The 25,593-nt window shown below is 40.1% G+C and overlaps 2 protein-coding genes and 1 long non-coding RNA gene across 3 annotated transcripts; 1 reads left to right on the forward strand and 2 right to left on the reverse strand.

Moving 5' to 3' along the window:
- The first annotated feature begins 1,213 nt into the window (after positions 1–1,213).
- On the forward strand, positions 1,214–3,886 carry LOC149108874 (uncharacterized). The gene is made up of 2 exons (XR_016208591.1): positions 1,214–1,324; positions 2,460–3,886. It is a non-coding gene; the product is annotated as an uncharacterized LOC149108874 (long non-coding RNA).
- Positions 3,887–5,572: 1,686 nt separating this feature from the next.
- LOC110057270 (HAUS augmin-like complex subunit 5) lies at positions 5,573–19,773 on the reverse strand. The gene is made up of 18 exons (XM_089293804.1): positions 19,181–19,773; positions 18,205–18,267; positions 17,976–18,008; positions 15,134–15,309; positions 14,751–14,910; positions 14,434–14,551; positions 13,820–13,896; positions 13,168–13,222; positions 12,615–12,742; positions 12,448–12,529; positions 11,245–11,402; positions 10,312–10,474; positions 9,584–9,664; positions 9,011–9,156; positions 7,943–8,060; positions 6,949–6,994; positions 6,644–6,872; positions 5,573–6,494 (listed from the first exon to the last, which is right to left on the reverse strand). The coding sequence occupies exons 1-18, from the start codon at positions 19,297–19,299 to the stop codon at positions 6,371–6,373; spliced, it is 2,076 nt and encodes a 691-aa protein (XP_089149930.1). The 5' UTR covers positions 19,300–19,773; the 3' UTR covers positions 5,573–6,370.
- A 1,091-nt stretch (positions 19,774–20,864) lies between these two features.
- On the reverse strand, positions 20,865–22,856 carry LOC110057226 (uncharacterized). Its single transcript, XM_020763809.2, has one exon. The coding sequence runs from the start codon at positions 22,614–22,616 to the stop codon at positions 21,033–21,035; it is 1,584 nt and encodes a 527-aa protein (XP_020619468.1). The 5' UTR covers positions 22,617–22,856; the 3' UTR covers positions 20,865–21,032.
- Between the last annotated feature and the right edge of the window lie 2,737 nt (positions 22,857–25,593).

Genomic DNA, 25,593 nt, shown 5'->3' on the forward strand with positions numbered 1-25,593 from the left:
AAAAAAAAAAAAAAAGAATTCGCCGTGCCGAGTTATTTTTGTTGCAGTGAAGAAGGAAACCGCAGTGGCCAAGACGGCTTTAAAAGATGGTATATTGTGAAGTATAAGTACAGATTGGTGCGATGAAATTGACTAACTTACACACAAGATGAGTAAAGCTAGAGAGAAGGTGAAACGAGAAGAAAGAAAGAGCCCTTTCTACAAATATCAAAGGGTGCGTTAAAACTGAGAGGCTATATACCCGCGAGTTCGCTTTTAGACTCAGACTTAGCCGGTTCACATGAATGGCGGACGATCAAGCTGTCACCAGTTTTCCTTTGAAGTAAAGACTGTGCATGCTTTGAATTATCCCTGGAAGGACACGGCGAAGAAATTATCGAAAAAGTGAAGGATTAAGTGCACTATATGTCTACTTTTTTACTGACTTGTACATAAAACCTTACCGGCTCGATCCGGCGAAAGTCTGGAGAACTCAAATTTGATCAGCCTTGGGTTTCCGCGGCAGCGTTTCGAGGTCTAGCGCCAGTTGATCACCTGCCCTTTTAATTTGACGAAGTGTAGCAAATGTCAGAGAAATATTTACAAAATTCGTTACCTCATCATACTGAAAGTGAAAACAGCATTATATTTTATCACTGATCACAAAGGAACTCTCGAGACCCTGACAACTGAAAAAGTCTTAATTGCGGGTATTTAGTTTCTGAATCGCTCTTCAGACGAAATGGCGCTAAAGAAGTGATAAACGAACCGCAAGTTGTAGTGACAGTTTTCACACTCAAACTTAAAAACTACCTCTTAGGGCATAGATCAAGACAGCGTTATGTAGAGAGTAATACATAAGCCATCGTTAACGCCCATCTCTTTTGGGAATAGCAATAACCAACCTCATAAGGCTCACCTTACAACAGTCTTCAAACAGGCCAATTTGCCTGGAACTGGCACCTTTCTTCGCCGTTAATTCATAATATCAAATATAGGATGTGTTATAGAGTTTTTCACTGTAACAAATAAGGCCTTGTTGCTCTGAGGATTAAAATCGCTGATACTATATCAGCAAACAGTGACTTCCTGTGCTCGAAAACGTCAAAACAACATCTCTTTTATGGCAGAATTTCAAAAATTCAAAACGCCGGCATCACACCGATGACCTCAAAAGAGTTATTATAAGTAGATCTATCCATTTTATGAATTCCCAATCTAATATCAATGAATACTACAGCAGGTTATGGTGAGAATAATGGTGAGAATGTCCTTCGCTATTTAAACGATCTATGCCAAAACATGACAAGAAATTATGAACATCAGTGGGATAGACTATAGCGGGGTAAATATCATTTATATTCTTGCAACGAATCTTACGATTCCAGCGTGTTACCACTAGGGCACATTGATGTTCGTCGAAGTTAAAATGTCGAAGCGGAATGGATTAACTGAGGGTAAACCGCCCAAGACCTACCGTAAAATTCAGTATAACAAGTTTAGTTATAAAAATCTACGTTAAATGACAACAAAATCTTGAATCAGCAATGTTTTTAAGGTCATGGGTACATGTTTATGTTCACGCTCTTAAAGAACACCGAATTCAATATTGAAGTTCATAATTCAGGCCGATCGAGAGCGATCAGAGTGGGCTGTGCGTAGTGGCATGAGTCAGCATAACCATGAAGTTGACCGGTTTACATTCCGGTATGAAAATAGCCTCAAATCTTTTTATATTTCTTGATTCGGATCGATAAATTATTGTTACTATTTAGATGAACTACACTTCTACTTAGTGAAGGTTTTCATTTTTTCGTATTCTTATTTTATTTTATTTTATTTTTGTTTTAAGAAAAAGTTCACAGTAAGTTCTCAAGCGCCACAGCCATTAAGACTCTTTAATCTTTTCATTGAGGACGTCTTAAACCATGGTTACCCTGTGGCATGTCCCGTTTCCGCTTGAGGTTAACCACTGTATTCGTCGAATTCCGTGCCTTGTGAGCGGACGTGACCGATTTAGGGCGCTATTTTACTTTGTAATCGGTACGGATGTCCGTGCGCGAGTCAAGCCGGATGCGCTTGTCTAGGATCAAGAGCTAGTTCAACAGTATAATGGTCAAAACTGTTTTAAATAATCTGGTCAATTTGCCGGTAAAAATATCATCTGACACGCAAAGCGTTAAGAAAGCGTTCTTTACTGATATTGATACAGATTAGGGAATATTTGAAGATGCCGGGATTTTGCTATGCCCCACAAACTGGTCTTCGGGTTTTCTCATCACTATGTGTGTATTCCATGTGCGCACCCTTCTTGTACCGAACCGGCATGCTTGATTAAACCAGGGTTGTGTTTCACACTTCTCGCCGTATTGAAATGTGCGAGTAGCGGAGCATGCAGCAGAAGCCTTAAAACTGAACGCTAAATGATATATTTCATTTATTGTTTTGCTTAATTTTTGCTTATAAATTTGTATGCACAGGAAGTTCAACAATTGTGGTTTGAAGAACACGACTCGACAAGAGACAGCAGGAACCCAGCTACGGGAAGTTTGGATGATTGTCCATGGCGGGAAATTCTTGAATACCTCCTTATGTCTGGTCTAACATCACAAAGAGAGCTAGTCTGTATGTTTTTTCTTGTCTAAAAACGGTCAATGGCTCGCTATTTTAAAAAAGAACGTACTGTAAAAAGTTCTCAAGGAAAAACAATCGTGTGCCACGCCCTAACCGGTTACGAAGCGTCGCGACCAGAGGAAAAAAATAGACCAATACTTGTTGAACTACTGTGTCATCACTTATCTGACGAGTTTAGGAAGCGCAGTATGTCGGCTGATGAGCAAGATATCGATTGTAAAACACGCGATCCAACAATTAATTAACAACGTAATAAGAAACAATTTACAAAGGTTATTCTGGAATATACAATTCTGGAATATACTACACGTTTTCGCTTTCCTTGATGACTGTGCAGGGTTTAAATTGTGTTATTATCCTTTATTCTCACCTCATTATTATACCGTTAACCTGGATGATCCGCGATTCACTAAACAGTGTTTTGACTCGCAGTGTTTTGACGCGGTACAAAAATGGTGCACTGCTTCAAAGGAGCTCAGTCACGGTATTTTGACGATGTACAAAATTACCTTTTATTGAAGGAACCAGAAAATAGAAGAGTTTGCTAAGAGATAATAACAAATGATCCATAAAGGAACACGGATGGTTAAGGATGGAGAAGATTATCACGGATTACAAACGAAGGACATGAAAAATCTAGGCTAAATTTTTCAACACACGCAAACCGTGACGTGGCCCTGTAAATCCGAAAATCTAAGATCCGAAACCACCACTAAGTCCGGGGAGCGGTGATAAAAAAAAATTCGAGTTGGAGTGTACGACGCGATTCTTGCAACTGAACCTCAAGTTTCATTGGAGGATTGTACAAAGTACAGAAAACATGCCCTACTTTTAAACAAAATGGTTAAAGTCTTTCCCATATTCCACACCAAATGGTTAAAAAACAAACAACAAATAATTCGATGCGTCTCTAGTCTACTGCTGCTGGGTGATTTTTGCGGTTCTCGCTGACTCAACTAGCCCAGCCTTTCCTGCGATGAAAACTGAACTTACACGTAATATTCAGTTACACAAAGAATAATGGCTTTTAATCTTTTCGGGAAGCTTCACGAGCTATGCCATTTAATTTTTTGGTTATTAAAATATTTGTTATGCTATTTTTTGTAAATGAAGTGTCTCCTTTTTGTGTGACGGACGTTCGAGTACATGCCGATGACGTCAATTGTTATTACCCCCAGAAAAGAGAAACAAAAAAGAAGGTATAATTTCCAGACCGTGCCGGAACGATATTCCCTGTACTTTTTCTAATTAAACTTTGAACTTTGTTTAAAAACTTTTCATCACCATAGTTTAAAATAAAGATCTTAATTATAGATCGTTCCAACATACACATCTCGTGAGACCTTGTTACCTTGGTTACGGGGGGACAGGGCTCGAGGAGGGAACTTTGTTACAATAAATGGATGTGATGTTGGCAGCCCCATTGGACCACACTACCGCCGCGCCAACTTAAATTATCCCAATGTGAACAAAAACTGTATTAAACGATAATCGCTCCGGCGTTATTTTCTAAATTTGTCTATAACCTCCCCAAACTGGCATAAATTGAAACTTCAGGAAAACCTTAACAAAAATATACAATTTTACGTCGAAACTCAAACCAATCCTCTAATTCTTGCGGGAAAATAATTGTTAATTGCCATATTTCCTGATTGTATTTTACAATGTATATTTCGAGCGAACTAAAGTTTGCCTCAAGCTAAGATGGCGAAGCAATGAGGTTTACCAAGTAATCGATTGCTATCGAGTTTTGTCGCTCGCTTGCCTACTGTACATAAAGAAAGACGAGGCCGCATGTTTCAGCCTTGGAAATGGACCTTTTCGGCGATATGGCGACCATTCTGAATTCCATTGTTTCAAATAGCTATTATGGGATACTCATGGGGCAAATTAGTATGTATTTGCCCCGTAAGCATCCCATCGTAGCTAGCTATTTGAAATAACAGAATTCAAAATGGCCGCCGTGTCGTCGACAGGGTCTGTTGTCAATGCTGTACCCAGTGCCCGCGTCCCCTCGACCAGCGGCAAGACCGCTAAGACGGGGAGATGTTGCCAAGAGTGACAGGGGGCGTAAAAGATCGTGTGCAATAAACGCAGGCCGGGAATAATAGCCCTTTTCAAAGTTAACTTTTCAATGCAAAGGCGAAACTGTTCAAAACGCGATCGGTGGGAGAGGGAGGGAAACCCTGTCCCCCTACATCCCCCTCAGGGCTTTTCCCTCCCCTTTCCCTTTGAACGTCTGGCAGGCAGACTAGAACGCCCCAGCCTTCAAGAGAGGCTGCGAACGAAAGCAAGGCAAGGACCTTTACACCAAGACATCTATTTGCCATGTCATATTTCGGAAGTAAGGAGTCCTACGGAGATCGAAAATAACATCCGACTCTCGTGTAAACATTTCCGTACTTTGAAACATAATTTCAAACGCTTCAGATGCGAAGACCTCAATTGGATCAGTGATTTATGCTTGGGAAAAACATTTGTTAAGTGTGGTCCAGACTGGCATTGTACGGATGATTTATCACCTCACTCACGATGACAGAAATGATAGAAAGATAAGAGCTTCAGCAGACACGACTTCCGGTGTCGTCTAGAAAGGCACTTTAGGATCGGAAATCAGTAGAATGTTCTGTTTTGAAATGTCACTCGTATCAGCTTCGATTTTATGGCCACTTCAGCCAATGACGGTATTTTCCGATTGCCAAGCGGATAAAGCATTAGTTTCTCTTTCACACAAACAACAAACTACGAGTATCACGTACCTTCCTGAAAATGCATTCCATGGAAGGTAAATAGTCGTAAATGCCTAAAGGTGTTAGGACAGACGGGAGCGTGTCATGTTCGACTACTTGCACCCCATTGTTATAAAATAAAGCTACCTTCGTCTTCTTTTCCTTCGTATTCTGAGACAGCTGGAGAGGGGAAATGGTGTTTTAGGCTTCTAAGATAACTACCATACCTCTTTTCTAAATGAAAATTATAATTGTAGTTACACAGACACTATTTCCACCCAAATCTCTTTTAGGATGCTCGAGTTAGTTACAAATGATTCTCCCTACGTGCAATTTAAGTTGCGTGCGTACAGGTTGGCTCGCGAGTGGAGGCCGCGCGAGTCGTTAAAAGATGCTATCCCCGACGGACTCGAGAGTTTGTCCACTGCTGAGAATGCCTCTCGCTTTCCGCTTACGCGCCGCGCACGACTAAGCTGTACATTGACAGTCTATTCATAGGGGCTTTTAGTAGAACAGTTTGTGCCACTAACAGTTTGCATATTAATGTAGAGCGTCTGTAGACTGAAGAGGAAAATGAAGCGTTCTTCACATTATTTAGACTTTCTGGGAAAAACAGAAGGGAGGGGGGAGCGCGCGGGAATCGTCTGAATTTTAAATGGGGGAGAAGGGACCGCTGTGTCTTTGGTTTAAACGTAACCGTCTCGAGCGGTTATTGAAAAGTGCCCGCACTCTCATGCGAGTGTCTGTGTGCCAGTGACCAATCCATCGCTGTCTCAAATGAGTCGCAGACAAATTCTACTGTCTCATGCGAGTTTTTCTGCGAGGCAGTTCATCTGCAACTGTCTTACGCTAGTGACTAACGGGGTCCTCTGTCCCACGCGAGTGTCTATGTGTACGTAACTCATCCGCAACTCTTTCACTTAATTATAAATGACACAAGGCCTGCACTGTCTCAGTGAGTGTCTCTGTGCTCTAATTCATCATAATTGTCTCTAGTTGGGGATGTGACCAGTATCAGTGTCTGTGTGTCAGTGGCTCATCTGTAACTGCCTCAAGCGAGTAGCGGACAGTGTCCACTGGTCTGTCCACTGTCTCATGTTCATGTCATCCAACTTGACCCAGGGTGTAACGAACTGTGCGGGTTGCTCCCACCTAAGAAAAATACAGAAAACGTAACTGTTGTCAAATAGATAATGCAAGTGATAAACAAACTTTGTAAAAACCGGCTACTGCTCCAGTCAAAGAAATAATACTGAGAAATATCGATTGTTATTGATACCAGAAACAAAAGACGTCCATACCATGAGCTCACGATATCCTTGACAGAAATGCAATCTGACAAAGCTTTGGTGGTTTTATTGAGCCCGTTCTGTACCAGCGGCATGATGTAATCGAGTTGTGCGCGGTCCTGCTCAGTGACCTCCCGTCTCAAACCATTCAAATGCGCGACCATTCTCTCGCACGATCTGTCACCATCCACCTCACAAACTGCACCATCACGTGACCGTACGAGGGATCTTGTGTCGTCAACTTTAATAAAAAATTTCTATCATCAGTTTAAAAATCATAACAGTTCCACGGAAAATAAACTAAATCACGATCTTACCTTTCTCTTTCAACTTCATGGTCGTCGACAGCAAGTCTTCAGGAGCCTGAAAGAGGCGAAAACAACACGATTTTCTAGCGCTACTCAAATCATCACCACGGAAACGTAGACAATACTTTACTTATTGGTTAGTGCAACTAAAAAAATATATATATCTTAAATAACAGTCGTTAAGTTGTCAGAGCATAAGTGTTCACGTATTCCGATCGAAAAAGTTTCTCGTTCGCTGAACCTACGTAGCCAGTGAGTGCAACGGGAGGCGCGGTAAATGGTATTAAAGTTCAGATTGAAAGGTGCGGGTTCCAGCACTGGCAGAGGATAATGTGTTGCTGTATTGGAAGACACTCAGCTCTCACAGCACCACTTTGTGCACGGTAAGGGCCAGGCTGTTCGAGGTACGAGTGAACTAATCAAGGTCAAGCAAGAATATTGATTTCTCGTTTACAACGTTTCAGTGAGGTTTTTTGTTAATATCTTCAGTTTTCCAGTTTTGATGTCGCAACTCCCAAAATCACCAAAAAAAAAAGCACTGGCAATGAAAATCACTTTTATTTGGAGAAAACTGACAAAATGCGGTTAGGTGTGAAGGGGGAGGGGGTTTTACCAGCTAGACTTTCGACCCGATTACTCCGTGTTGCTTCGCGCTTCAGAATTTTAAAGGAGCTCAGTCATGGTATTTTGAGTTTTTCTTTCGGAAAAATATAAAATTGCCTTTAAATTGAAGGAAACCTGAAAATAAAAGTTTAATAAGTTAGAAAAACACTACACAGATAATAGTAAACCATAAAGGAACAAGGGCGATTAAGAATAGAGAAGATTAACATGGATAACACGAAGAACTTGACAAATTTAGGATAAACTTTGCAACACGCGCAAACTGTGACGTAGCTCCTTTAAGCATTGGTATGGATGAATCTCGATGATGCAATTCTTAAGAATGCGACAGGATTCACCTTCCCTGTACCTCGCCTAAACAATAGCATAGCATCCTTACCTTGTAGGCTGGGAAGTCCAGACCATCTAACACAGCTCTTATTGTACCGCCCCCTGGACTTGTTGAGAGATTTTCTAAACGATTGATTGATAACTCGCTGACTGGAACTCTTCTTGTACTGAGGAGTGTAAACAAAACGTGATGACAACAAAGGACTTGAAATTTAGTCGTCAGACACTGGGTAAGGTGACGGATTGAGCTGGGGTGGGGGGAAGAAGGCAATAGAGGTGACACAACACCCTCTTTGCACGACCCGGTCACGTGGTACAAAATCAGCCATGCTGGGAGTGGGAATTGAAAAACAAAGCAACTCGTACCAGTCCATCGTGGCCTTGCTTTGTTTTCATGTAGCATGAAGCATACAACGACGACAATAGAGTAACGTGAATTTAAAAAAATAAATTAATTAAAAAACACGACGGCAACGAGAACAATGGCTACGCACGCAAGTTAACAATCTTTGAACATTTCGTAGCCGTTCTCTACGAAACAAAACGTGTCATGACCAAGTTCTGCGTATTTTGCACAACGTGAGCCACGACGAGTAATTTCCCGTACAGTATTTCCTTTTGAAATCAAGCTCTGCCATTACATATCAGGTTTGAGCAGGTTTTATAGATCGATCGGCGCACTTAATAGGTCTAGATAATTGTAAAATTCAAAGGTAAAATTTTAAAAATAAATCCGGTTTTTACAAGGCGTTTTCCTTGGTGTCGCCGTCGTCTCTGCTTATTTTGAGGTTACATCCGGCCACACCGTTGATACAGCCACCTCGTTAATACTGCCATTTTATTCTGGCCTGATCAAAAGGTCAGTCAGTCATTTTCTTATTCCAAGCGCCCATCTAATACGGCCACCCTGTTTTACGGCCACATGTTTGTCACCCGTTGGTGACCGGATTAACGGGGTTCCACTGTGTCAGTTTTCCAATGGAAAAATGGACATTACGAGAAAATATATCGAGGGATTCCCGCCAGAACCGAGGAACCAAGAGGTGTCAATATTAAGCGGCTGCTGGTAACGCAGGGGAACTCGAATGTGTTTTCATGTCAGAGTTATATTACTGACCTGTCTACACCTGAGTATTGGAATTGATCCAGGGGTAGTGCAGCAAACTTATCCACCTCCTGTGCGATACTGTTCTGTAACTGTTTAGCCATGGCAACCACCTGAACCTCATGCGAGCAGATCCTCTGCTGTATGTACTGTAAGAGCTTAAAGCAAAACAGAACGTGTTGGTTTAAACAAACAAGGCTAAAAGTACCAATGCAGGAAACTGTGAGAAGATTGAACCGTCGTTACCGCAGACGTCACTTTTAAAACTCGCCGACTTTCCCTGATAAAAATAAAATTTCCCTGGCCATATAAATGCCTCAACTTACAGCCTTCCTTTCCAACCATTCAATATGACTGATAATATTTCAACAAATGTTTCCTCTTCATTAACGAAAAACGTCGTTGAGATCACAGTGACTCAAAGTGTATCTGCCAGCTTTCAATGGCATTTTTCAGCCGTGTTCAATCATTTCAATTTTCCCCGACCTTTCCTTAACATGTCAACTTTCTCTGACTCAAAATAAAATCTCCTGACTATTCCCTGACCTTGAAGAATTTTGTTTTCCTAATTAGAGACATCTATACCTCGTGTTTCTGTTTCTCAACCCTTGCTCTGGCATTGGAATTCTGCTTGACAAGAGCTTGAATGAGGGATTGCTTGGTTTGCTGAAACAAGACAAACTATATTAGTAATAAAGAAAGATTAAGGTAACTTAGTTTACACTTCACTTTCAGTAAAGAAAAAGATGAAAACGCGTCTATATATTGTACGATTAATGAGTCAGAACTTTGAAGCCTTAGCACTAAACACTTCCACTCTGTTTCCCTAAAGGAAATGAAATTTGCTACAAGTAAATGCAATTCATTTAATCTTCTTCAATTTTGATATCATAGTTATTCATTTTGGCTATCTACATGTAGTGCATGTAACAGCATTTGTCTTTTCCTTTTCTGCAGTTTTAAACTTGTATTTACAACTTTAATTTGAGACAGTGAAGTCCAGTGGATACACATAATTGTTACATGCTTTTGTTTGTAGCGCCCTCTGACTGGCTAATTCTTGGGCATTATTCCCCCGTAATAACAAAAAAACTTAGTTTAAACCTCAAACGTTCAGTCTTTACAGGAAAATGTCAAACCTCAGCCTTGCCGTATTGACCTTGCTATCACTCGGTCAATACGGCAAGGTCTCAGTCTGAGATTTTCTCGTAGACTTTGCTCTCGGTCAATAAGAATTTATGATTATATCACAGATTCACCCAAAATAATGCGGTGCGCCCTTTAAACTGAAATAAAAACAACACAAATCTCACGGCAAGTTTCTCAAAATCTTCAATCTTCTTGTGCTTCATGAGCAGCAATTCCTTTGCTCTTTGTCTTTCGTTCCTGGAGTTGGTCAGCTCAGCCATTTCTGCTTTCATGCACTCCAGTGATGCCTTGGATGCTGTCAGCTCCAATTCATTATGAAGTAAAACTCTGCAGAAATGAAGGAAAGATTTTCAGGTCTCAGTTGTTACAGGATTACAGCAGGATCGATTTGGATCTAGGTTACCAATAACAAGCTAATTCGCTTTCTTTTATACATGTACTTCATACATGTATATAGGGTTTGGCTAATCTCAAGCGGTATAGAAATTACTTAGCAATTTGGAACAGATACACTAACCGCCGTACAGGTTTGTCAAGCTGACGATTTGAGCGCAGCCTTACGTCAGGGCAAAGTGAAAATGAGTTAGCTCACAGGCTCAGCGATGCTAACCAAAAGCTGATGACGCTAATTCTTGGTATGCTTTTGGCATGCATCAGGTGAGCCGAAAGTTCTTGAATTACTACATTTATGTAAGTTTGACATTTTTGATGATACATGTACATACACGAAGTCAAGAGTACACGTCAGACAAAACCAGTATTTAATTTCATTCTGCTATCTACAACTCAAAACACACAACATTTATGTTTATACGTTCTCTATTCTCTTCTGTATACCTAAGGTAAAGTCTGCATACATTGTCTGAGTCAAGTGCCCCATAAGGCTGGAGCTCATCCCGGTTTCTGTAGCATAAAGCGGCCAGGAGTCAGTATTTCTACTCCCCCTGGATGGGGTGCTTAATTGCTAGTCCATTGCAGGGCTACTCCCAGCATTAAATTCACCGGTACCCATTTTTTGAATGCAGACCCCATGATCCGGAGGCGAGCGCACTAACCACGAGGCCGCCTCATCTTCACACATGTATCATTATGTATACCTTGCCAACTCAATATTTCCAGGAGAGTCTTGATGACTTGACACTAGATTAGCCTCCAATTGTTGCTGCAGTCTTTGCAGTCTTTGCCGTGACCTCCAGGCTTCATTGAGACCTTTTTCTGACTCAATAAACCTTTGAAAATGAGCAGCTTGACCCTCCTTGAAACAGCACAAAATAACAAAATCAAGTTTCTTCGATTTATTTATTTATTTGTTTATTTGTTTATTTATTTATTTTTTATGTGATTGATTGGCTACACAAATACATATGAAATGTACTATTAAGTTAGACAAGACCCTTGATTTAATGAAGCATGTATTTAGTGTATGCTCTTTTATTGTGACTTCTTATCCGTTTCCTTTTATGCAAAGAAAGAATATGAGAGAAACAGTGAGTGATACACTAACATGGTTGCCACAGACATCACTTTTCAAAATTCCCTGACTTGTCCCTGATAAAAAAAAATCAAATTTCCCTAACAAAATAAATACAAAATGTCAGATCTAATAGCAGCTTCTGGCCTCAACTTATATCCTTCCTTCCCACTCATTCATTAAGACTGAGAAGTTTTCAACAAATTTTTCGTCTTCATTAAGGAAAAATATTGTTGAGATCACAGTGAACCCGAATGTTTCCTCCAGCCTTCAGACATTAAAACAGCCGTGTTAAGTTATTTCAAATTTCCTTGCCTTTTCTTCAAAATGTCAATTTTTCCTAACTCAAAATAAAATTCCCTGACTTTTTCCTGACCTTGAAGGATTTTATTTTTCCCCTGACCATTTCCTTACCTATGGCAACCCTGACTAGAGTACCGTGGGGGCACGGGACGCTCTCAGAGGAGAAAAGCCGAAGTCAAAAAGAGTGACAAATCATTTTGTCTTGCTTCAAAATTGGATGGCTTAAAGTAGAGAATGGCAGATAGTTGTGCCACACCAATGTTTTTGTTTGTTTGTTTGTTTTGTAGTTGCTGTTGTTGTTGCACCAATGTTGGAGAAGTAGAATCTCATTCTACTTCTGCACAACACTGCACCTCACTGTGCTTTCACTTTTGTGCTTAAATGTCTAGTGCTCCAGTGATTCTTTCTACAAGTCTAAGCTAAACGACTGAAGAAAATTATAACAAAATAGAGGGCCGTGAACAGTTCATTGCTTAATCTTACAGTCAAGAGTCCGGCCCAGATAATACAAAAGATTACAACTCACCTCTATTAACTGGTGGACACTTTGCAGTAGGGAAGGTGGGGATGATGTGTCAGTTAGTTTGCCAGAGTTTTCATATTTAAACCTGATGAAAGGAAACAAAATACATGTAGAAAACTTCATATGGAGCACCACTCAATGAATGCTGCAAAATCATTCCAAAAACTAACTTGAGTTCTCTGGCATCTTTCTTCAGGTCAATTCTGGCAGACAATTCCCACAGGCTGACGGCGGAGTCCTGTGCTATTCGAGACAATGAGGTGAGGACGTCATCTGCCAGGTGCTGAGACAAGATATTCTAAAGATGTGTTGGAAGAAAATTAATTGTTCATCAGCAAATTTAGTGAATCTACTCAGTATTTACACATGGGCTTCAAGATACAGTTGAACCTCCACAAGATACTCTACTGGAACATCCAAAAGATATGTACAAGATACAGTCAAACCTCTGCCACTCCTCAAAGCAGACACCTCTTGGACACTTAAGTTCATCATGACTCAAGGATCAAGCCACATACAAACCCTACATTAATTTTTCAACCTCCCATAACCTGAAGTGCAAGCCTCAAAAATTAACTCTTCTTTGCACCCTGTAACACCTCTCCAACAGGCGTGTATTAACTAGTACATGTACTTTCAACATACCATACTTACATGCTTACTAGTTACAAAACTGTATTTTCAAGACACTTACATACTGACTATTTACAAAACAAAACAAACCTCTACTCCAGTCCACAACTGATCTTTAACCTTTCTCTGACTGCTGTCATCAATTCTAACAAAATTATTAATACAAACAAATTCAGAACTGACCATAAGTTGGGCCTTTTCAACTTGTAACCACTCTAGATCAACTACACTTGTAGTGAAGTTCTTATTATGTCTTTAAGCTTGGCTAGTGCACAAATAGTGTAAACAGGCCGGCCTGTATGCCACTACATTGTACTTTGAGTAATATTTCAAATGCTACTGTATGAGTATACCACTTGAACAAAGACTGCTGAAAAAGAGAGAAACAAGATGGAGTGGAAGAGTTGCAGGGCTGTCATTAAGTTGTTAGTCCGGCTGTAGCCTTGTTCTCCACACCCGTAACAATTTTGATAATTGTGAGTGAATTCTATCAACAACAGGCAATTTCACCCCTAGCATCAAAGGAAAATCAAGCATACTCAGCCGTAAACAGGTGCTACAGGTTGCCGCCCTTAATCACAGCCCTGGGTTGGAATGCACATTCCAACTCTTCCAACCCATCTTGAGAGTATTGGACTGAGAATGTGACTGTCTTATGAGCCTACGTGTACTGGTACAATGTGATGGGATGATCAGTTTCAAATGTTATGAATAAGTCATACAATCATACAAACTACATCACCTTCCAGTTTCTTCCTCTGCCTTGCACACGTCATACAAAAAGGAACCAATTCTTTCACACGATTCCCTAACTGATCTCTGATGCAAGAAAAAAAAAACACAAAACACTCAGTTGCTTTTAACAACATAATAACAAAATCAACCAATTCATAAATGTTTTATATAATCATTCAATCGCTCATGTTTCATTTATTCCCATGAATGTACATCCATGTACAAGTAGCAAAATCACAGACATTGTTACTAACAAGGTGAAGTGCTCCAAATCACAATTCTAGAGGCTAATAAGTTAAAGACACCCAATTAGAAGTTGGAAGATGACTGCTGCGACAACATAAGCCATGGCCAAGTGTTCACATACAACTGTAGGAGTACTGTTAGTATAATATATGATTTGATAAAATTTAATTATACGATTTGACTTCCCCCAACACCTCCAAGCATTTAAGTCTTTGAATTTAGAAAAGATTTCTTTCAAAGGGGAGATTGCTTCCTTTCTGAAAAAAAAATGCAGATTTATAGCTAGTGCAATAATTTACTAGAACCATGGCATGCACTTTCGCACAGCATTTTTTTCACAATTTGTGGCAAGGTTTACTTTTCCCTGACACTTACAGTACAAGCTGATTCCAACCCAGTAGGAGTTGATCGTCCTTCAACAGTAGTAAATGCCTGTGAGCTTCCAGCAATGATTCCTTGTGATGTGTAATATGTTGGATCCATGGATTTCTTTCTAAAGGAAACAAAAAAGGGAAGTAAAACATTAAGTCCTTGTGGACAATGTTTTACACTTTCGGTCTTAAAAACCATATTACTGTTCTATACAAGTGCATGTATGTACAGCATTATATGTACAGATGAAAGTCTACAAAAAAATGTATCTGTTAAATACGACTGGTTAATAATTATATACTGTTGTATGTATTACACACCTTGCAACATCCCTACAAATTGTTATCTTGTCATTGATCTGTTTAGCCAAGCTTCTGTACAATTCTGCTAACTGCTTGCATTGCTTGGAATGAGCACTCAGCAAAGTAGTTCTTTTGGCGAGATCAGATATTTGTCGACCACCTTCAGAGTAAGTTTCCTCTGCAAAAGAGTTAGTTTAACAACATTTACAAGGACAGTAATAAAAATAATGTACTTACATGTTCACCCAAAAAATAACTACAAGTCCTTTGGGCAGCAGACAATGTTGTTTCCCTAGGTACCAGTTGTTAGTCAAAGAGCGTTTAAAATTGTTCCCAACATGGCAAACTTCAGATAAAATACACTGTTTCAACAAGACAAAGACACAAAAAAATATTACAACCTGCTTCAAGAATTTCCTTCTGCACAGCTTTGATTTCTTTTTCAAGATGATGAACTTTGCTTTTGACTTCTAAAAGTTCTTTTGTTAACTTAGAGTGTTTTTCTTTGATGCTTTCTCTTTCTTCATCACTTGGTTTGTCACCTGGATGAGCCGCCATTTCCTGGATTAGCTTTTGTCTAGCAGAAAAGGTTATGTTGTCAAGGGAACTTCAACATTTCATACAGCTTTCAATCAACATGTCTACAAGTGAAATGAAATCAGCCCCTTGCAGAGGAGCAGCGGCCTAATGGTTGGTGCAGTAGACTCTGGATTAAGCACTCCAAGTTTGAGTCCTGGCCGGGGTCATTGCATTGTGATCTTAGGCAAGACACTTTACTCTCATGGTAGCTCTCTCCACACAGGTGTGCAAATGGGTACCCACTAATTTGTTAAATGCTGTAAGGGTAACCCTGTGGTGGACTAGGATCCCATTCAGGGGGAAGTAGAAATACTCTTAGCCACTTCATGCTACTGAAACTGGGATAAGCTTCAGCCATTTGGCCTGACATAGATTTTACCTCACCTTAACTGGAATCATGCAAATTTTCCATGGTGAGAATATTTGTACAGTGAGAATATTCTTGTGTAGTCTACATACTGATGTACATTATTGATGGACACTGTTCAATAACAAATACAGTAGAACTTCCGTTTGCCACCACCTCTCATAAGCGGCCACCTCTCCTTACCAGTTTTCCAAAATACCAAACGTTTCCAAGTCGAATCACTGTATTTGGAACCTCTTGAAAGCGACCACCTCTCGTAAGCGACTGTGACCACTTAAGAGCTAAAAGTTTGAAATTTTCTTTTGTTTTTAAACTCTCATGTATTAAGGTGATTCCTTAGTATTGCATTGCACATACCTACTATGCACGATTTTCGCATCATTAGCATGCACATGAACGTGAGCGCGTACGAAACGTAACAGATTTCCCTCAAACTAAGCTTGATAGTGAGATAAATGCTCCTTTTCTCTTAAGCAAGTACGGTTACCCGCACTTATTATTTCATAATTTCAATGGGAACAATATCCTCAATAACTGAGAAAATAATTGGCAGAAATCTATGGCTTCCTTTTTTGGCAAATGAAATACATACTACAGAGGGAGACATACCGTAACAGGCCCAACAGCGCATGTCCAAATTATGTTTCCTTTAAAGGATAAAAAATGCAGGGTATTTGAAGACATTTTTTTTCTGGGACATAGATGAATAAACAATCAAAGAAAGTCAAACTCTGTGCGATATAACACGCTGCACTGAAAAATAATCGAGCTTATTTGTTGTGCACGCAGATTACCAAAAGTCACCTAAATAATGGTATTTCTCAGCATTGGGGTGTGAAAACAAGCAAGATGACCCCCTCTTTTGACTACGTTTTTAACATCTCCTTGTCCTGTCACAACAGCGTACCAAGTTTCCTCGGAAATCTATGGCGGGTTCTTTTACTGGGGAATCACCTTAAGTGACCACTTGACAGATAATAGAGCACAAATTGGATATAAGGTGTTGTAACATTATTGCATTCCTGGCTGGTACAAGAGACGGAAAGTACCAGATTTTTTCTTGAAAGTAACTTTTCACATGAATAAAACATTTAAACCCTGGGGTAAGTCTCTGCAATTACCATGTGATAATGAGGCAAACTTTTGACCCAATATGGTCTAAGCTCTCATAAGTGACCACCTAGGCTTGACATTTTGGGTGGTCGCTGACAGGAGGTTCCACTGTACGTTGCAAACTGGCACTGTATGTATTGAAATAGAACAAACTGAAAGACAAAATGACAGTTCTAGATTATGCTACATGTTGCATTCCTCAATTAAAGCAGGGCTCAAAGTTTATTTTTGGCTTTGGGAGCACTTGTGCGACCAGGTGTAAATTTTTAGGCGCACTGCCGAAATTTTAGGCGCACAGCTTCAAATACTTGGAGCACCTACTCGAAAAGAATACTTAACGCTCCAAAAAGAGCGACTCAGGCTTCCTGTTGCAATATGGGCCTATTCTAGCAGTATTGAACACAACGAAAACAAATAAAAGAATCGGGATATTTCACACAAGGGTTATGCTTAGATCAGTTAACTACTGACGTCACTCCGTTGAGTATCCTCACTATCCAATTGCTTATTGTTTGCCTCCCTTTGAAATTCTGTTCACGAACATTCTTGATTTATTCAACATCTGGGTAGAACTAGCATGAACTTTGGCTAGCTTTCAAGCCATAGAACTCATGGACCAGCCCGTTCCAAAAACGCTGGACATTTTTGTATGTCAGACAAGCGAAAACAAAGTTTTCTTTACAAAACGCAGCATTCTGTAACTGTTGTTCGCGAAGAACGAGCACACAATTTAATTCTCATCCCCAGTTTCCACGCTTTCTGCTAGATCATCGATTGCGGAAGAAGCATGGGCTTCATTCCTTCATTTGCATGCATATGTGTCAGCGGAGTTGTTTACAACACAGAACGTGGGGAAGAAATGAACATTCGAGTTCGGAGAATCCACTGGGAAATTAGGCTTAAAGATGACGAATAGAACACACACCAATGAAAGGAACATGGTCACGTGAAACTTTATTATTTGGTGCCTGGTTGCGTTATATCTATGTTTATATGATATTTATCAATCTGAGTACGTTAGTATGGTCAGGTGAGTAAGCACTAGAGAAGTCGCACTGTACTTTGGCTTTGAAGGTGTGGTGGTGCGACCACACATGATTTTTTTGGGCGCACAGCCAAAAATCTAGTTGCATATGCGACCAGTTGGTTGTTAACTTTGAGCTCTGTAAAGCAGAAAAAGATACAACTTTAAGTTCCCATGAATCTTCTGGACAGTTCTGTTGTAACAAAAATGAAAAGAAATTAGTGTGCTCTTGATTTTTCAGTGACTTGCATGTGACTGCAAGAATAGAGTTGATGCCAGTATTCAAACAAAAATAATTGTAATTTATATCTAAGAAAACATACAATAACACTCCGTATCTTTATAATGATAATAGTAATATTAAGTGCGATATTATTGCAAACACTCACTTTGTGGACCTGACATGCTGCAATACATAGTTCCAAACATCCACCATGACCCCACGACACAACCTGCAGAATAAATTTCTTCAGTATCAATGTCGATACAATAATATCAAACTTGTTACATTCAAATGAAAAACCAGAGGCAAGAGCATACACAGGGCTGTCATTAAGCTTTAATTTACTTGTAGCCTTGATCTTCACACTCATGGCAAACTTGTTACTTTATGAGTTGATTGTATCAAGTACAGGCCAGCTCACCCATAACATCAAGGGTCCATCAAACATACATTGTACTCAGCAGTAACAGGTGTTACGGGTTACAGCCCTTACTGACAGCCCTGATGCAAGATGACCTGCTCATCTACATTGTAGCAGTAATCACCTTAAGTTGAACATGCTACCGTACATTATTACAGAGCTACTGTGCAGTGTGCCAAGAAGGTTCTCTCCAATAGCCCTGGGCCAGGTTGTTCAAAAGCCAGTTAACGCTAACCCAGGATTAAAAGTTAACTGAAGTATTAATTCTTCTTGTTTAAAACGCTTTTCAGTGCTTATGTTTTGTGTAGTTTGAGATTATTCAAAGTTCAAAACTGAAGGACAAGCAATGTAAACGAAATACCTCACCAAAAAGTTACAAAACTGAGATCAAAACTCTTGCTAATCCTGGGTTAGCTTAATCGGACTTTGAATAATCTTGAATATTAAAATATGCAAGACCTAACAAAACTTGAAATGCATATTGTTTCATTTACAGGTAAGCTTAAACTGCTGAACGTGATTAAGTTGAAAGCTTACAACTAACTTCTGCATCTATGAATGCTAACCCAGAGGGAGTGGACAAAGTCACATTTTATGCTCAACTGCCCCCCTCTGGGAATCCGTTTGCTGATATTAATTGTTGCAGCCTACACTGCGACAGCAAATTCAGCTATCAAAATAGCTAGTTGTGAGCTAAATTTAAAAACTCTGAGGTACTTACATCTTAAAGTCCTCGTTAGTAGGAAGAGTCGTATTTACGTGTCGTCCGTGGGGTCTAAATCGCATTTCATCCAAGGCCCAGTTTCGCAGTTGATCGGCGAGATCCGGTTGTCTCTCCATCTCGGCTTGCAACAGATTTTATGTTTAGCTGCGTTACCTTTGTTGGTGAAGTACTACACGATTTGCAATAACCTAATCTACGGTTACTTAGTCGATTCGCTTTCTCCTATGTTCAAGCAAGATCGAACGAGTCAAGCACCAAAAGACAGCCGCCATTTTGTTTTGGCGGGATAAACACTCATCCCCAGTCTTCAATGCCAAAACAGCTCGAGGCTTGGGTACGACGCCGCGCGCGAAACCCTTCGTATTCGTAAATTATATTAGTATCACCCAACTAGTGGACTAATGCAAATCCTGCATTTTGATTGGCTACGCTACCAGGGGACTATTAGTAATAGTCATCGAGTAGCGAAATTGGCGCCATCGAGCGTGACGCTTTCTTTCGTTGTATTCCCAAATAAATATTTCTTCAACTTGCATTTGCTAACTTTATTATTACCTTTTCTGTCCGACTAGTTTATCACCTTTTCTGTCCGACTATTTAACAATTATTCCATGAAACCGCGTTGGATATGAAGTGATAAATAACCAACGAGCGCGTAGCGCGAGTTGGTTATGATCACTTCATATCCAACAAGGTCGAATGGAATAATTGTTTTAGTATATTCTTAATCGGGTTTTTGCCGCCGATTTTTATTTCAACAATTTTACAGAGCGGAAAATTTTTAAACTTGGCGCACTGTTTTCCATATAAGGTAAAACTCCGACTAATGGCTCATAGTCGGAGTTTTTGAGCCAATCAGAGAGCTAGAAATGCAATAGTCGGAGCTGAGAATATACTAATTAACAATTAGACCCTTCACCCTCAAGGGCCACGGGTCGATAGCCCATTCGGCTTCGCCTTATGGGCTATTGACCCGTAGCTCTTGCGGGCTATTTGGAGTCAATTTGTCTCAACTGAGCATGTAGCCTTCTCGGCTCAAAGTCGGCGTGTGTTAAAAGGGACTAAAAAAATGTACACAGTGATGTACACCAAAGATCGCTTTTAACTGATTGAAATCAAATCAATTCGATGCGAAAACTCAAGCGGGTTTTCCACCACTTTGTACCAAGGTGATGTTACAAGCTAAGGTGGTTTGTTTGAGCGCTAAGGTGGTTGGTAAGAGCGAGCATTACGCGCTGTTTATTTTGATAATAAATCGGCGTATGAGGGACGTAACTCTTCCAAAGAGCGAAACTAGCAACACTTCATACACCTCATACGTCAAAAATGCTCTGGCGCCTCCTTACATTGCGGACTTATTTGTTGTTACCATGCCAATTCTCAGTATCATCTTAGAAATTCTGATTTCACCATATTCAGATTTAGGAATGTTGCTCATGGCAAACATAGCCTGACTTATTTAGGTCCTGTCATTTGGTCCAAACTCGACAAAACTATTCGATCAACTAAATCATTGGACACTTTTAAAAAGCGCATAGGCATCAAATTGGATAATTTCACAAGCCCACTGGACAGTACTTGTAAAGACTGTTTTCTATGGAACAACACAATAGTTATTATTGCAAGACTCGTTGTTTGTTTTATATATACTTTTATTCAAGTTTATACTTACATATGTTCATATATTTCATATTCTATTAATTATTGGACAAGTAATTGTAGTTAGGTGACCACAATTAGTGTACATTGTATGCCAGCGATTACAACACAGCAATGAAGTTTTTATCTTATCTTATCTTTGTACGTCCGATGGTTAAAAAGTAAATATCTACTGAAACATTTACTGCGTTTAAGAGCTAGAAACCTTATCACAAGCATCTTTTAGAATATCTAGAGTAAGCTCAAGAAACTCCAGGGCCTGCTCTCTGCTCACGACCCGCTTATTGTAGCTATTTGTGCAACGTAACTTTCCATTGGTGGTGGCAAACATGAGCCCGAAGACGAGTCCTGAAGGACGCAAAGACACCGACGCTGCAAGTCCGTCAAAGCAGTAAGGCCCATTTTCTCCTGACTTCCACTCCTGACGGCCGACGTTGGACAAATTGAAGACTCTCAGATCTTGCTGGTTACACTGTGCCACCTTTTGTTGCGCAGATTCTTTCAATTTCAGTTGGCATTGCTTCAAGAATTTATGGTGCTGTCCAGTGAAGAACGCCCACTGGATATGCCGAGCGCAATGTTGAGCAAACTTCCAGAAATCCTTGTTCCGGGCTGCTACCTTGATTTCAGTGCGGAAACTGCTGACACACAATGCAAACTCATTGCTCTCAATCTCGGGTCGACATTCCTTCCTAACATCGACGTTGCAGCTTGATTTAAGGTTAAGTGGGTTTATCGACGTTTCTTCTTTGCCTTTGTGTAATATTTTTGCCATGGCCAAATGTGCAGCCGCAGTGATGGCTCCATGAACCGAGCACTTGAACATTTTGCATGCCTTGGTCAATCCCAGTGTCTCTTGGAAGGAATACTCTCGCCACACAACCGACGTTTTATCTGATGCAGCCGGGTCGCGGGTGAATACTGGTGGGTACCTGGCCAGGTATAGGTTCTCAGGTCTTGGAATCTTCAACACCGTCTTGAGATTTGACATCCACGAAGACACTCTGTAAACCATTTTGTCCAGTACAGACGGAGTGCAGCGGTGCCGCATCAGAACTCCAGTGGAAGGACGGAACGGCATGCTTTTGACTTCAACTTCTTGGCCTTCATAAACCAGGGTAAGATAACGAAAAAATTGCTCCATCATAAGAAGGATTGAACGACCGTCTGTGATGACATGCAGAAAGGTAAAGAAAATCGAGTTTTTGTATGCGTCCTTCGCGGCTCCATCTACGTGGATTTCATCTAAAAGAACGGCGCGCCACAAGGGACCGAAGTTTAGATCAAAAGGTGTCTCTAGTTCTCGCTCAAAAGTAGATTCAAGATCTTCGGCGTTAAATTCCTTGACTACTTCAAAAGGGATTTCACTAGGATCTTCCACCTCAGTGAAGTATTCGGTGACCGGTTCTCCATTGCGCGACTCTTTGCATATTTTCATCCTCAAAAGTGGATAGCGTTTAGCGAGCAACACCAATGCCTGCCTAACCATCTCGGGAACAAGGTGTACTTTCGATTTAAGACGCAGAAGAAACACAATCTTTGGAATGTGTCGTTTATCAAAGGCATTGATAAGGCCTTTTTCCAGAGGTCCAACTGGACGACTAAGCTTTCCGGACGAAGTACACTGGATTTCTGTATTCTCCACAGACCTACTACAACGCGAGGAATAGTGGTCCATGAACAACAAAATAGCCGCCAGCACCGTGGCAGCGATACAAACAACACCATAAGGAGTGCCGTGAGAAACGAAGGTGATAAAATCGATGGCAAACATCTTGGCAGCAGTTATCTTTGTAGAAACTAAACTGCTCCTTGCAAAAATGTCAGGCACTTGCTCTCGAATAAGAGCTCTGAAGTTGACGCCGTTTGTCGCCTTTTGTGAGTCAACAAACACAAATGTTGGGACAAGTTCCTTTTCAAGAGACGGGCTAGTACAAGTACTTATTTGCAAGTAAAATCCACTTCCAGTCACATCTTTTGTTTTGATGGGCTCTGATTCATTAGGTGAAAGTGTTTATAATCTACCGATATATTCCCCCGATAAATATTTGTGGGTTTCGTGTAATTATTTATACACTGCAAAGCATGTTTTAGGATTGTTTTAGAAATATCAATGAATCATCGAATCTGAAATCGTACAATCTTCTGAAAGGTTATTCCCTAAAGGAGAAGTATACAAAAAAATGAATATAGATTTTTTTTTTTAATATAGGCAGAATATGAAGGTTTACACAAACAATGAACTCCCAGCAGAAGGATCTAAAGGATGCAATGCCACCACTTGAATTTATAGACAAATATTGAGTGAGAACAGTGGGGTGAACTTCTTACTGGTCCGACTCGATTTAATGACGTTTTTTGCTGTTCAGCCTTCCTCAGATAAACGTTAAAAACTAAAAAGTAAATACTAGTTACATTAGCTGCGTGTATCGGAGGTACAGGCTTATATAAGCAACTTAATTAAGAGATACAAAAAGGTTTAATTTACAGTAGTATGAATAAAAGCAAGCGGCAAAAGTTACGTAATAAGCCAAACGTAACACATTCCCCGCAAAAGGCCTCTGAATGATCATAATTAAGGCTATTACATAGTCCCAAAGCAGGGCCCTTAAACAATACTGTAATAAATTCCCTGCTGGCAGAGGGACCATGAACAGCCCACCAAAAACAAAAATAACAGAATCCTCCAACCGGGGCCCGTGAACGCAAAAGGCAAGTCACATAAAAATTGAAACTATTTACAAAGGACTAATGGATAAAATAGGAGCTGGAAAAGTCACAATCATTCTCGAAGCAAGAACATGTGAAAAGGTCTAATTAATTGCTATAATTAATACGATTTTTGGGACGAAATTTCCGCCTTTTGTTAAGGCCATGCGGATTAAGTGTGAATAATTGTGTCATCCAATAGGCTTCTCTGGTAAGCAGTAACTGGTCTAAATGTAATGGATTTTGGAAGGATACAATTTGCTCAATGACGATAAACCTCATTTGAGAAATGTCATGTTGGGAACTATTGTAATGTGCCGCCAATTCACACGTTCTTCTATCGTTGAGCATATTCGATTTATGATTGGCGATCTAATTTTAAACTCAGTTGACGTCGAACCCATACATTGTAAATTACATTTACAGCACGTTGCGAGATTAGATATTGTCTAAGACTGTCTAGCTCTCTGTTTATTTCATATGCTATGGAGCTAGAGAACTCGCACATCTAAACAAAAGCTCAAATATAATAATGGTTTTGCACGTGCAAGTAGATATAGAAACTACATGCAGGAAACGAGCTGATATATAGTGATGCGCGTGGTTTGAACAACGCACGGTATGGGAAATTAAGCGTTTTGAGGGCCAAAGAGAGAAAGACGTAAATAACTTACAAGGGGCTTTCGAGACACGTCTCTGAAATGAAAGAAAAATTTCGTGTCCCGAGCAGGATTCGAACTCGCGTCTCCCCGCATACCAGTGGGGCGTTATATCCACTACACCAGAGGCAAACCAGGCTGGATACGTGGTGACCAGTCTCTCAAAATGGCGGGTCAGCTCCCTAAACCCGTGGCAGTATGCCGTCACGTTCATCTCGTAGTATCTAGACAAGCGCTAAAAAGTTTTGATTTCTTTGGACTGTCGCAAGTTTCAAAAGTCAAACTGAATATTGGCATTCACGGTGTAAATATGGGCCTGCAACGTAAAATCCATCTCTGTATTGTAATCACGGCAGTTCACTTTAAACCATCATCTCCCATTGAATTTGAATTGCTACCATCATTTTTGAGGGGAAAAATTTCTCTGCTCTTTTGAGAGGTCTGCAACTGAACAACAACGCGTAATAAGCAAGTTCGATATATCAATATTCTAACATGGCTCCGAGTCTTTCAGGACAACATTCTATATTTAGTCTTGTTTTCTTTGCATCCAAGTCTATTTTGGGAATTGAGAGACAAAAGAAGCTTAAAAAAAATTTACGATATTGACCCGAAAGCCTAGGAGCCATGTTAGAATATTGATATATTGAACGTGACCTATTGCGCGGCCAATTGCCGAAAATCATAAATTTAGCTCGCGGTTTTTGGTTTCTGCGTGTTTTTGTAGCGGTCATTCAAACTACAGTTAATAGAGGGGAATGGTTATGAAACTCGACAAAGTTCTTTGTTGTATGTTTTTGTTCTCTTTTTTGGCCTTGACCGTGCACAAAACACAATAGCTGTTTACTACTGACCTAGGAACTAACCAGCAGAGACATTTTGGTTACGTAATTCATGCATATTGTATGAATGCAAAACAAAAGACTGTGTACGGTTATGGACCTTCCAACATAAATCTTGGCATCTTTGTTTGCTCCTTTGATGTTTGCCGGGGTTCATAACCAGTACCCTCTATTAGCTATGTTCAAACATCTCGAGCAATCTTTGTCTTTGCGAACAGTCCATTAGACGTCAAAACGTTATCTCCGCTGCAAGATAATTACTGAATGCAACTGAAAACAATTTGTTCTGTACTGAAGATCTTGTGGTCTTTGTGGGGACAAACACGATTATTGCGCTAACATAACGTAAAGAATATGTTAGGTACTGTTAAATGATCGGTTATGACGACCATCGTCCTACTAGTAGGGTGGTTTTGGTTTTTAGGAAAAAACGAAAGCGGTCTGCGGTTTCGAATGAAGAAACTGTGGCGGTTTGCGGAATCTATGACCCCCTTTAATAGACACTCATTAAAGAACTAATATGGGAATCGGAAATAACGTT

Source organism: Orbicella faveolata, unplaced genomic scaffold (assembly GCF_042242905.1).
Source record: "Orbicella faveolata isolate gen_17 unplaced genomic scaffold, um_ofav_v1 contig_25, whole genome shotgun sequence".
Taxonomy (NCBI): Eukaryota; Metazoa; Cnidaria; class Anthozoa; order Scleractinia; family Merulinidae; genus Orbicella; species Orbicella faveolata.

What these genes read in the sequence shown, in the direction of transcription:
- LOC110057270 (XM_089293804.1), bottom strand. Translation starts at nt 19,299, where the DNA reads ATGGAGAGACAACCGGATCTCGCCGATCAACTGCGAAACTGGGCCTTG. An exon ending in GCAGAGGAAGAAACTGGAAG is followed by an intron (nt 13,223 to 13,819) that starts GTGATGTAGTTT and finishes TAATTTTGTTAG; the next exon opens with AATTGATGACAGCAGTCAGA. An exon ending in AAGGATATCGTGAGCTCATG is followed by an intron (nt 6,495 to 6,643) that starts GTATGGACGTCT and finishes TATTTTTCTTAG; the next exon opens with GTGGGAGCAACCCGCACAGT.
- LOC110057226 (XM_020763809.2), bottom strand. Translation starts at nt 22,616, where the DNA reads ATGTTTGCCATCGATTTTATCACCTTCGTTTCTCACGGCACTCCTTAT.